The 13,601-nt window shown below is 45.0% G+C and overlaps 1 protein-coding gene across 1 annotated transcript in view; it reads right to left on the reverse strand.

Moving 5' to 3' along the window:
• The window catches only part of GALNT17 (polypeptide N-acetylgalactosaminyltransferase 17), a gene marked incomplete at both ends in the record, with an annotated part of 224,636 nt that extends 211,392 nt beyond the window's left edge, over nt 1–13,244 (reverse strand). The window contains one exon of the mRNA XM_084299577.1: nt 13,007–13,244. Within this exon, the coding sequence (XP_084155703.1) occupies nt 13,007–13,244 (238 nt within the window). The remainder of the gene's footprint in view (nt 1–13,006) is intronic.
• Between the last annotated feature and the right edge of the window lie 357 nt (nt 13,245–13,601).

Consider the following 13,601-nt stretch of genomic DNA (forward strand, 5'->3'; position numbering starts at 1 on the left):
TTGCTTGCAGAATATCTAAATTGTTCTGAATTGCATATTTCCCCCTTGTCCTTCATGTATGGTCCCTGCTTCCTATTTTTCTTTTTCTTTTTTTTTTTTAATTTATTTATTTATTTTATTTTTTTATTACTATCACTTTCCATTTTCCCTGCATTCTTGGCTCCTTGTTTTGCAGAGAGGTCCATCAGAATTTAAGGTCAACGTCCTCAGTAATATTGGTGGGGCCTTAAACTAGTTTGCCTGCTACCTTTAGCCCCAATCACGCTGGCCCTTGATGCAGACCATGAGGAAAACCCTGCCTTTTTTGTGTCCATGGGCAGCTTGGGGAGCTTGCAAAGCTGCTGCTCTGGCTGCTACCTTCCACATCACGTTTCACCTGTTACAAATTTGTTGGAAAATCCTAAGAGCTTTAAAAAAAAAAAAAATAATAAAGATAAATAGAACAGGAAATCCCAAATCCAGAACTGCTTCACTCCAACCGCCCCTGGGTATGCCCTCACTGACTCAGCATGAGTTTAAGACATAAACCAATGCTCACTGAAAATCTATGTGCTCTCCAGCACTGCTGTTCCACTGCCAAGTCCAACTATGTCTGCTTCCACCGGGGACCTTTATATCACAAACTTTCTAAGGAATAACAGTATAAGGTGAACACTTAATGCCAACCTGCAAAAATCGCCAATACTACTCAATTAAAAAAAAAATCACCAGCAGTTAGCTGGGAACTAGGACAGCTGCAGTATTTAAAATACGTACTACAAATGAGAAACACTTAGGCACATCATAATTAGTAAATGGCAAATATTAGGAGTTATGGGAAAAGAGATCGTTAAAACAGATTTTAATAGCCCAGCATTTCATACATTCAGACGTGAAAATCCAGCCTGCATACACTTTGAGCATTAAGCCTACATTAAGAAACAAACTGCTTCATTTTTAGAGTAGTAAAAACAAAGGTTAAAAATGTGCTTCAGCACAAAACCCATAATTTCTCCACAGTGACTGTATTGTTTTGCTTTACATGGCTAATAATACCTGCCCAGGCTTCTTATCCACACATCTCCTGAACACTCTACCATGCTAACACTTTAATCATGAAACCTGCAAAAATACATTTAGTATTAATGTTTCTGGAAGGAACCTATCTTTTTAGTTATACTTAATTTAGAGGAGATGTCTAGTTGAAAATAAGACTTTTTTTTTTTTTTTTTTTCTCAAATCACCATTTTTCCCCAACTTGTAACAAAGCCCCAAGCAACCGTGCTGCATCCAAACACTGCTGTAAAAAACAGATGCCCCTGGCATCCTCACACAGGCAGGTGCTGTTCCCTGCCTGGACACCTCATCTTATGCCTCCTCTCCTCCTCCCCACCAATTTCTGCGTCACCGACCCATGTCAGCCTCCTGATCTCCCCCCTTCTCCGCTCCCCTGGCTTCTCAGCCCCATTTCTCACGGCTGCCAGTTCAGCCCATCTGCTCCTCTTCCCTTTGCACGACGTTTGTCCCTCCTGTCCCTCCACGAGAACAATGGCATGCGTTTTCTTCATACATCATCTCCAGAAACATCTGTGCCAGTTTGCTGAGATTAAAGATAAACAGGAGCTTGACAATATCTGACCACTTCAGCCTAATTGGAAAAACAATTAACAAACAAAAGCAATTTCTCAGTATGGGAAAGGTTGGGCAGCCTCATAATAAGATGCTAACAGAGATGCTTACACTTGGGTCTGCGGCTTTGGAGTGAAGGACTTTCTCTGGGCATCTGGTTCCACGAATTATAATTGGAGCCAGGTATTTCTGGATATCCAGTTCCAGTAATTATAATTGGAGCTGGACATTCAGAGGAATTTCAGGACTTTCCATACAGCTGCACAAAACCCACAGATGATGCCGCATGCCTCAAGCTGGGATGTGATGTCACAGTTCCATTCCTTGCCATTCATTGCCTCTTTCCTCCTTGCAGCCTGGCAGCTGGTTCTAATTTGCAAGGTCTGATGTTGGATCAAACAGGCAGCATCAGTAGGGAGGAAATGTGTACAAGGAACACAGCATTAATTAGTACTGGAAAGTTGAGCAACATCCTGAGAAAAGACTGATGAAAGTGTAAAGTCCCATGTTACTGTCTATCCCCCTTTAATGTCTGTGCAGAACAGACACTGAACTCCCTCAGAAAGTTGCTTATTGATTCAGCGCTTGATCCAAAGACAACTGAAGTCAATATGACCTGACCCCAGTAACACCTTTCATGTACGACATTGTGAAGGGCCAGTAACCACCTTCCAAGCACTCTGGACAGGGGCAGATTTCCATACAAAAGCTCTCCACGTGCCCACAAATCAGCTGAACAACTACACTGTCACACTGCCCCTTCCTACCACAAGCACTAACCAAACCACACTGTGTTTGAACCGACCCCTTCGCGTCAGAGGAAGCAGCTCACCCTCCCCCAGTCCTTTAAGCATTCATGTCATTTGCAGTTTTGTTTCTGACCTCCACCTCCAGGGCTTAAAAACAGCTGTCCCCCCCTGGGCATTGCATACAGTCAATGAAAGCGGCCTTACCTGATGAGCACTGGCCCCATCACCAGCATCCCATACCCCACACCTTCTGACAACCGGGATGCCACCACGCATCCCTTTAGGGGATGATGCCCAGTGGACAGTTTCATCCTTCTGGACCGAGGCCTCTGTGACAGCCTCCTGGGGGCAGAAACCTGAGGAAGCCGTCAGATGGGCGCTGCTGCCTGCCCTCCTCCCCAGTCCTCGAAGCCCATGGAGATCCTCAGGCTGGGAGTCCAAAAACCAAAACCCAAAAAACAGAGAGAATTAACACAACATTAGGTCTAATTCTCCCCCATCTTCTGCCTCATTCCATTGCATGATTTGTCTTGCTGAATGATAAGCACTTTGGGAACGGCCTGTTTCTCACTGGTTTATAGCACTGAATATATGGGATGTGAACCAGCCACTGAATGAGGTCTTAATGCACTCAAGTGGTAACCCCTTAATCAAGGCTAAATTCCAGTCATTTGTTATGGGAAGGAATAGGAAGCAAGGCAAATGCCTCTTCTGTTCTCTCATGTTTTCTGTTCCGACCTCTTTAATGCCGATTGCGAGCATTTAAAAACCACCACAACATCGGTCAATTTTTCTTTGTTCTCATCCCATTTCCCACATATAAACTCTTCATCTTGTTCTGTCCTTGAGGCATGCGCTCAGCAATATATACGAGAACCTGAACCCCTGCCTCGCAGATTTTTTCTCATGTTATTCGAAGAGATTTGTCCAGCATCACACAAAGTTGGAGGCAAAACTGAGACGTACATCTCTTCTCCTGAATGCCTGGTGCCCTTAATGGTGAAACCAGTCCCTTCTAATTATACGAGTAACAACTTCAAGGGAACTGAAATTTCGCATTATGGCATTCGGTTTACACTTACGAAGGGCAAAGCACAACATGGCCCCAGCCTTGACTGCAGGTCTAGAAAAGTGTATTGGTTATTACTGTTATTGTCTTGTCAGCACAAATATGAAAAAATGAAATAAAATCTAGCAGAATAGGGTTTTTATGTTCCGACCTACTTAAAGCATTCAGCGTTCCAGCACACTCCACTAAAAAGGGTAAAGGTCAACAAAAGTTATTTTAAACACAATAACAGAATATATGCAAACTTTTAAATATCATTAAATGGATTTTCACTTTTTTTCTCCTTTGTGTTTTTGAGAGTACCATCAAGTAATTGTTTTGGAAAAAAAAAAGTTAGTAATTTGGTGCAAACACGATTGCTTTTATGATTTAATTTAAAGTGTAATGTGGGCAAAGACCCAGAAAGGAATTCTAATTGTTTCACCTTAATATTAACCTTCTTACTTCATCTTCATGCTCTGAGAACACGCACAACCATGGAGGGCTGTTACACTGTCTGAAGTGCTACACGCGCAAATGAAAAATAAAACAAAGGTTAAATGAAGTCTCCCAGCAGTGAGGTAACTTACTCAACTCCCATGCCTGCTCACTCCCTCTGCAGGTTGAAGTAACATCCAAAATAACTCAGCCGAGGCTGAGGACCTTAATCCACTGTTGATTTTTCTCTTGTAACAGTTTTCTGCTTTCTGTATCTCAGCAGCACTCAGACATGCTGAGGAGAAACAATTTGGATTCCCTCTGCCTGCAAACACAACAAGACCCTACCGCTGCTACATAGAGGACATGAGCAAAAAAGAAAACCCTTCGAGTTTTTTGCTGCTTTCTCCCCAACTCTTCTCCGTTCGGACGCTGGGGGATGGAGCCGGGGTGCTGCAGGGCCTGGCACACAGCCCTCCTGCGCCCCCACCCAGCCTTGTCACCCACACCCTGTAGAAGCTCCAGGCGGGGAGGAGGGCACGAGATGCCCGTTTGTACAGAAGGCAAGGGTGCCAAGGGGAAGAGGGACTCAGGATCCCCCTCCATTCCTCAGCATGCGATGCTGACGTGACGCAGGTCATTTTACTGCATGCACTACGACAAGGTAACCAGGTACAACAAGGCACGGGGAGTTACTCTGCATGCCACAGCCCTGGCTTTTGAGAGATCATCCATTTCTCTATCAGGGTAGAGCAGTGTCCTTACAGAACAGCCTGGGTTATGCAACCCAGGAAGATCCCTATTCTACACAATCCATTCACCACGAGTTATCGTATCACTGTTGTATTACAGCTACCGTGACACTGCAGGCATTTCCTACTGCAGGCCCAAACAAGTGCTGTGATACGGCAGATACCCGACAGCTTCACGGTCTGTGGGTACTGGGCATCCGAGTGAAAGCCAGGGAGGGCAGCACCCTAGGAACCGGTACTCCTCGCACTGTAACGTGCAGACAAGTACAAATCAGGGTTATTTTAATAGGAAAAGGCAAGCACTGTGATCTTATCCAACTCACTCCTGATTCCAGGGAATTGTCTTTCTTCTTCAGATAACTTTGCATCTCCCCACCAACGCAAGCATCAAAGCCACGAGGCTGCATCGGAGGCACAGCGTGTAATTGCTCAATGTCAGCAGCGCGAGGCTCTGCATAGCACTCTCCTTTAACGTAGCGTGGTGCGTGGGGCTCTCGTTGCATCATTACCGCATTATTTTTAGATAACTGTCAGTGAATGTCAGAATGCGGGTCGATAAGCTATTAGATTTATAGGCAGAGCTAGCCATGCTTGTAGCAATAAAATGTAAAAGCATTCGACAATTTCCTGGAGAAATTTGACCATGGGGATTGGGGGCTAGAATGCAGTTGCTAGTACTCCCAGAACTGTTTAGGGAAAATAATATTGTACCACTAGGATACATCACTGAAGTCGAATCGCTGCTGCTGACTGATTGGTTGGGTCAATACTGTGCACGTTCAGTTTGAACAGCTGCTTACAGACTTCAATGCAAACATCTTGCAGAAAACGTCCCCCTTTTAAGTTTAATATTTTGACGTGCAGAATGTCCTCACCTACCCCAGGATCCAAGCACATCTGTAGGAGCTATGAGTGAGCAGCCTGCCAGCCCGCCGTAACATCTGGACCAGATTGTTGAATTTTATATAAAGATTAGCGGCATAAATCACAAAATGAGTAAAACATTTTTAATTACCTGAGAACACTCATTTCTGTTCCCTTTTGTGCTATGCCTTACTAACCAGCAGCTTTCCTCACATACTATGTGCAGCATTTCCATACAGGAAATGTGCAACTTTTGCCAGGAGAGAAGTGATGAGAGACAATGGTGGCCAACATCACAGCAGAAGGTCTCCCCAAAATCCAAGAGCATTGGCAGCGTACGCCTAAAGCCAGCTTCGTCTGTCTGTCCTCTCTGATCAAAGCAGAAGATCTCCAAGGCACAAGCGTGGGACTGTTGTCTAAGCAATGCCTGCTGCCATTCGAAAGGCCTCAGGGTATCCAAGATGCTGCGTGAGCCCAGCAGATGCGACACTCCACCGACAGCAGAGTCGTGCCCTTCTGGAGTGGCAGCTGGAAGCCGGGCAGGATGCCTTCGGGCACTGAAATGTCACTACATGCCCATGTTTTGCCAAGTGCATCCAATTCCAAATGTCTCTTACTAAGCTCACTACTGACTGGGACTGAGGGTGGGAAATAATATAGGAATTCACATAATAATTACAGCACCTGTTTTTCGTGCTTTGTTTTGGATTTTTTTGTATCCTTAAAAATATACCCCTGCAAGCTCTCGTAACTCATTTGGTAGCCTAAATCTAACGTACATTAGGAAAATTTATTATTGAGCTAAGGTTCCATTTCTCCAGTCAGGCAGACATGAATTAATATGCAAGAATAAAATACCAACATTGTCACTATTTTCTAGTCATTGCTGTTGCATCTCATGATTCCTGTGTTGTCTCTGCATGATAAACGTGTTAGTGGCTTATTACTCATTCATTGCCAATGACAGTGAATATTCGGTTGATGATGCCAAACAACTATCGAAAACAAAAATTATCTATCAGTTCCTAGTCAGCTGGGTTGTAAACTAAATGTCACGTTAACGTCTCAGCTTCCAGATGCTTCCTAAGTGACTATCTGAAGCTTCATCTTTTAACTCTATTATTTCTCCAAAGAGTATTTATTGTTTTATTCATTCTTTGATCAGTATCAGATGCAATTTCCATGGACCCGATAAGGATAACTTACAGGCAGCAGCTCTCAGGTGCCCGAAGACCCTCTCTGCAGACCACGCTCCAGCAGTCACCAATTTCAGGCTGATAACTTTTAAAAGCAAGTACCAAATGTGGATAATTTGCATTATTCACAATGGAGAATATGACAGCCAAATCTGTTAGGTATACAATTGATATTAAAGCTGTAATTTTTTTATCAGGTTGCTATATAAGGCTATGTAAAATGATATAGTTAGTTTCTACTTCAAAAACATCATGGCAGTGGAATAGAATGGGAAAACAGTCTATCAGATCCTGTGTGATAACCATCAGTTAATACAACACTCACATCCACCACAGCATATCACTGTATACTTTATCTCTACATCATCATTTCTTATATCAAAGGATTTTGCCCAGCAAGGCTGTACTCCTATGAAGAGCAATTTTGATATGATTTCATTAATGTGATTAAAGCTTGGCCCATTCTGCCTATAAACAGCATTTCTCTACTCTCTATTCTTTACATTCAGCTGCTTATTCTCTTGCAGAGAATTTCTTAGTGCTTTAGTTATATATTACCTACCTGTTAGGAAATTTTAATATTGCTAATCTATGGGTGTAACACTACTACATACTACTAAACGGCTGATGGAACAGCTTTTAATCTGCTTTATTTACATATATAATTTTCTATACTTGGTAGTTAGCTAAGTTTGTAATGTACTCTGAAGATGATAAGTGTTATAGAAGATAAGCATTATCTTATTCTTATGGGAAGTAAATCCACATATCTCTAAAGTGTTTTAAGTTAATTAAGTGCCACTTCACAAGAGGGATAGTAAGACCACGCAAAAGGCTGTGTTTCAGTATCTGCCTCCATGCCCATATGCAACCCCCACAAAGTTAATTTCCTAATTGGATAAGCAGACGAGAGCACAATCTGTGTGCACGGAGGCTGCTGGCATGCACTTGTTCATATCTCAGCATGTGCAAATAATTCTGTGTGCAAAAGCACAGATGCAAGCTTGTTTAAAAAAAATGAACATAGGCTTATTTAACTGACACGGAATTTGAAGTTCCTCTTCAACTTTTAACATTTGCTACAGCAGCAGTTTACTTTGTGGACTTCATGAGTGCACAGGGAAAAACAACAACACAAAAAAAACTGCTCACCCATTTTCTGGCCAGCTCCACTCCTGCACTTCTTCATTGCTGGCCACTCTAGCAATGCCAGTGATGTTTTTTAGCAATTTGCAAATACCTTTTATTCCTTCTGATCTTGTACATCATCTCTTGGGAGTTTACAAAGTAAAACTTAAATGACAGGTTTCAGGTGAGTCAGCAGTGTCCTTTCAGAGCGTTCTCTGTCTTACTAATATTTAGCACAAATTAAAGAACTTTGATATTGAAATTTGTTTTTTTCCACTCTCCTCCAAAAGATACCACATCATTCCTGTCTAACTGAGTTCAAGGCAGCTGATTGCTCACTAGGTTTAGCTGTTGCTGTGCATCAGCCAAAAAGCACTGGATGGGGACTTCGCAGCCTTCACAGTTCTTGGAGGCTTCAACCCATGACCCGGAGCTCTGCTGAAAAGGCCCAAGTAGCCATGCAGACATTTACCCCAGCACACCAGGGAGGTGGCTAAATAACTACCTCAGATAGCCCGTGAGCAGCAGAACTAATTTACTTGTATTTGCTCAGGGTGCTTTGCAATGGCAGACATGGGTGATGGCTTCCCCACAGGCAAAACGGGTTTATTTGGAGTACTCCCCTCTGTGATTCTCATTCTCCTACAGGCAGCACTACTCAATAACTGCACTGTTCCTATATTGACCTCAAGAGCATCTGGCAAGCAGGGTTTAGAACAGTGGACTGCCCACTTTAGTGTAGGTTTCCAGAGGGAAAGGGACAAGACAAAAAAACAAACAAAACCAACTAACACACAAAATCATATCCAGGCTCTTTCCTTGTGCGTGGCATGAACATTCATCAGTGCAACACCAGCAACCTGCACATTTAAGAGAAACTGCTTATGGGCCATATCCATCCCACCAGCATCTTGGCAGGCGACACCCAACCTGCTAACGCACCTCCTACCTTGGGCAGGCGTTGCCAAGGGCACACAGCACCCTTATCCTCTCTGTCACAGGGTGAACACATCCTCCACCGCTGTGAACATTTCCCTTTTGCACACCCAGGCTGGGATCAAGCTCACCCTCAAGAGGATGAAGGGAAGCGGAGCAGAGAAATGCAAAAGCTCAAGGAAGAAGAAACAGCCAAACAAAGCTAGCTGGGCAATTCCCCCACGGCTCTTGCTTGCAGGAGAGAAGGTGAGCGGCTACTCGCCATGCAACACATCCCATCAAGAGGGATCTCACAGTAAGAAAAATCTTTGTAAGCTGTCTCTTCAGGTAAGCTGTAGCTTTCCTCAAATCACGTCACTCATCACATATGCCACTGATCTCAGGACTCAGCAATTTTTTGTTAAGAAGTTTGACCTGCCTTTGTGGTTTCAGTATCCTACAAACACATTTCTCAAATTCTTCCTGGTCATTAGTGAGATTCAGCAATAGCCCCAGAGGGGCAAGGTAGGTAAATCAAAGAACCTTACCCCATCGCTTCTCAGGGGGCGTACGGTTGCAGCAGATACTGACTGCACTCTTCTGAGTCTTTATTTCAGCTCCTCCCTAGCTAACTAGCTTGCCTTTTACATAGGCACAGAGATCCCCTCTTTGTGAACAAGGACCCAAACTGAAAGTTCATTTGTGTGAATCTCCATGAAGTTGGAGGTAATATGGAGCACAATTTACACTTATTTAAATGCTACCATTAAAAAATAAAAAATAAAAATAAATAATTAAAAAAAACATATTTGTATCAAAAAGACAAGTTGTGGTTAATACCCAAAATAAAATGCAAACGTTCCTTTCAGACCTTCATTAGCTTTCTGTTAACATCCGCTCAACAAGAAAATTCCATCCAAAGAATGACTACAGAAATTAAAAATCCTCTGAATTCAGAGATAAGCGCGTGCCCAAACAAAAACCTCCATTTCAATAGACTATTCAAAGGTCACCCACATACTTCTTTGTGACTGTGGGAGCCATCTGATGAGAGACTAGCAAAAAACAACAGAAAATCGAGAGGCAAAAAACACAAGACTTGTGCAATGAACTAAGGAGGAATAACCAATTTTTTAAAAGAACAAAGCGTGTGTATAGTTTTCAATCAGATTTAGGCCAAAAAAAAAAAAAAAAAAAGAGCAAAGAGACAAATTTGCACAGGTCTAAGTCTTCTCACAGATTCTGTACGAATGACTCCATGGCAAAAACTAAGCAAGGGCAACATTTGATGCAATTAATCGCCAGTCCCCAGCCCAGTTCAGTATTCCCACAGTGTTCTTTTTCTCCAGCATCTGAAACAAGCGTCCCGCAGCTGTGCAATGACAAAACCACCTAACTGCAGCCATAAAACACTAAAAGACCAGCAAGATGCATCACCAGGAAAATGAGATGTCACTGTGGGCAGCAGATCAGGTCACATTTGGGACAGCTGTTTGTGAACAAAGAGCATCTACTCTGAGGAGTAAGATCCGTCCTGGTGCTGTTTCCAGAATGGCAATGCAGAGGAACATCATTCAAAAGGAATGATTGTGTAAAATCATTCCTTTACCAGACCAGAGGCATATAGTGTTGTTTAGCTTGCTTTTATAGCCAGCACTTACAGAAATAAACAGGCGCACATATAAAATGAGGGTTGCCATACAAGAGAGATCTGTTCTTTCTGATGTGTTTTATACCACAATTCAAAAACCTAAAAATACAGCAATGGCATGATCAGATTGCTCATTTGATCTGTACAGAATTGCAGCCTTTAAAAAAATTCACTTTTTTAAAGATGGCTTCAGCTTGCACGGAAATCCAGCCAAGTCCTATAACACAGACAAAAATCCATAGCTGATTCCACCCAAACTGTGTTTCAGTTTCTCTCCTTGGCTAAACATTTCCCAACGCTCCCTGAGCTGCAGGCTTCCCCTGTGCTATGCTACAGGATACTCAAACATTTCATACATGCTAAACCACAGGTCAGACTGAAAACTAAAGACAACTTCAAGCACCAGAACAAATTCTCTCAGTGGACGCGTTGTGTAGAGAACTTGTTGAAGAGCATATGGCGGACTTTGTTTGGCACTTGTCACCAGCATGCTACTTTCCTATCCTAAAAAGAGAAAAAATGAAATGAGCTCATATCTGCGCACTTCACACAGACACTAGGATTTCAGCTTTAACTGTTCGACAAGCACCCAGGAGAAGACCGAGCTCCGATGGGGGCTCAGCAAACTCCTGGCGGGGAAGCTGGTTCAGCTGCTCCGCATCCTCCACCCCACCGACTGTCTCAGCACACCTGGCTGTGGCTGCATCCTTTCGGAGCTGGGGGTGCTGACGGGGTTCACGCAGCCCCCCTGCATCATACTCCGTGCCTTTCTGAAGCACAACACAGACATTACTCGGGGAACAGAGCACATAGTACTTTTTCTAAAAACCACGCATACCAAATATATACTTGGCCCGAAGTTATGTAACTGCTACACCAGAGCTATTTTTCAGCCAGACTCATCAGCAATGCCATAAATCACCCCAGTACACAGAGGCCAGGCAAGACATCGCATTTATGTGCTCAGCTTCCCGCCTGCCCTAAGAAAACCTTTGCAATACGGGCAACGCATCTGGCACCTCTCTGCCTCCCCTGTTCTCCAGGTGCACGGCTGCTCCGCAGCACTAAGCAGCCTCCCGCCAACACAGCACGTCCAGAGCTGTGCTCGCACACCAGCTAGCTCCAAAAGCATCCCTCAGAGCACATCAGAGCAGGGACCCCCCCTGTTTACCTCCACAAAAGAGCACTAGCTTATAATTTCACTAGCCTCTGAACTTGGGGGATGGTAGATGGCATCATGATTATAGGTCCGATACCACAGTCCCAGCATGTGGTCACCTATCTTGAACTGCAGCTATCGCCCCTTTTTAGGTAAAGTGCCAAAACCTTCCTGGAAACTTCTGCCCTGAGCAGTATCCACCAGCACTGAGTTTCAGTTTCATTGTACACGACACACACTTCTCCACCTTATCCCTTACCGTTCTTTCATTTCACCTTGTTTGTCGCCCTACAACGCTGCCTCAACATCTTGTGGTGCTAGCTGTTCTCATGGGCAGGACAGGCATTGCATGCAAGTGCATAAAGTAAAAGTATAAATAACACTTCCCTACTCTGCTGAGTGCTTCTCCTTTCATACAGCACCTTCAACAAAGCACAGATGCTGACCAAGACAACTATCAGACACCAGGAAGGGTACGCTGCATTCCCCCACCTGCCTCACATCCTCAGTGCTGAAGTGCAAGCAGCAATAGCTCCGATCCAGCACAGAGACACGATGCACGCCAGCTTTCAGCTGAACACAGCACGGAATCATGCATTAGCTTCATATTCAAAAGTCAGGGAGGGAATCACACTGCCACTGCCAAAAACACTAACTCTGCTAATTCTGCAATACAAAAGCTGGTAGTCGTTTAGAGCTACAGAGATGCAAAGGAAGAAGTGGAAGACTTGATTGAGATCACATTCCCAGTTGTGAATCCACGGGGAACAGTTTTAAAAAAAATTAGCTTCCACAGTCAGTGTTTTAATTAGATAGCTCACCTAGATTTCTTACATCTTTACAGCATGTTTCTCTATCCCACACGGCATCTTTGAAACTCCCTTTCTACATTTCACAACTACTGAACCTGGTGAGATTTTAATAGAAATCCCTTCGCTACACTATGAAGAGAAGCATTACTTGAGGTTTTAATTAGCAGCTGTCAAGGCTAAGCCATAGGAAATAATGAATTGTTTGCTTAACTTATTACAGAAAGAGCAATTTGCTTTCTGACCTTCGGCACTCCAACAACACAATGTGCTTTAGCCATTTAAAAGATCCTTCCAAAAAGGACAGCTCGGCAGTGGTTAAAGTCATTCCCTCAATCAATATAAGCCGTGCTGCTCCAACCCTGTATTTGGCCACTGAACACCCTTCTCATTTGATGTAGAAATCATGACACTGTAATTTCCTGGCCGGTACTACAAACCTGAAAGCCAGCATTATGTTATTATGCTTTCCTCCCATCCTGTGCAAGGTACTCTGAGCTTTTAACACGAACAGAACTTGGAAATCGGATACCAAATCAATTCAGTCAGCTGAAGCCCCATGTTCACGATAACACGGGAAAAGGCACGGTTCTAGCACAGAAACTTCACAAAATCGTCGCGCTCGCCCTCTGCCTCAGCTCACACTCCCACCCGTGCCCAAACGGCATTGAAAGCAGACGCGCTCCTACCATTGAGCTGCCTGTAGACTATGTCTTCCAGGAGGGACAGCCTCTTCAGCACCGCATCCTGGATGGAGCCGATGCCGTGGGCTGTCAAGTTGACCACTTCTGCCCGGGGATGGACGTCGTGGAAGGAGTCGCCGCTCTTGGCCGTGATGGGTCTGCACTTGGCCAGGAAGAGGACGAAGCCGGCCACCGCGATCAAGTTTAACACCAGCAGGACTTTGACTCTCCGCAAAGAAGCCATCAAACTTCCCGAGGGGCACCTCCAGCCGCCGCGCTGCCAGCAGGCGCTAGGGGAGCGGGGCGGCAGGTGCCGGCCGCGGCGCGCACATCGCTCGGCTCCGGCACGGCTCCGCCACCGGCACCGCGCTGCGGGGGGCTGCGGGGCGGCCGCCGAGGCTGTGCCGAGCCCGCCCCGGGGCTACGGCCGCCCGGGGGAGGCGCCGCCCGCCCCGCTCCGCCGTAACTTCATGCCCGGCGCAGGGCGCCCTGCGGCAGCGCCGCGCCTGCCTCCGCCGGCGGCGCGGTGCGGGGCGGGGGGGGCATGGCCCTGGCGGCCCCTCGCGGCTCCTCCCGCTCCCTCCCCGCTCCCGCACGGCTC

Source organism: Netta rufina, assembly GCF_964035555.1.
Source record: "Netta rufina genome assembly, chromosome: 21".
Classification (NCBI taxonomy): Eukaryota; Metazoa; Chordata; class Aves; order Anseriformes; family Anatidae; genus Netta; species Netta rufina.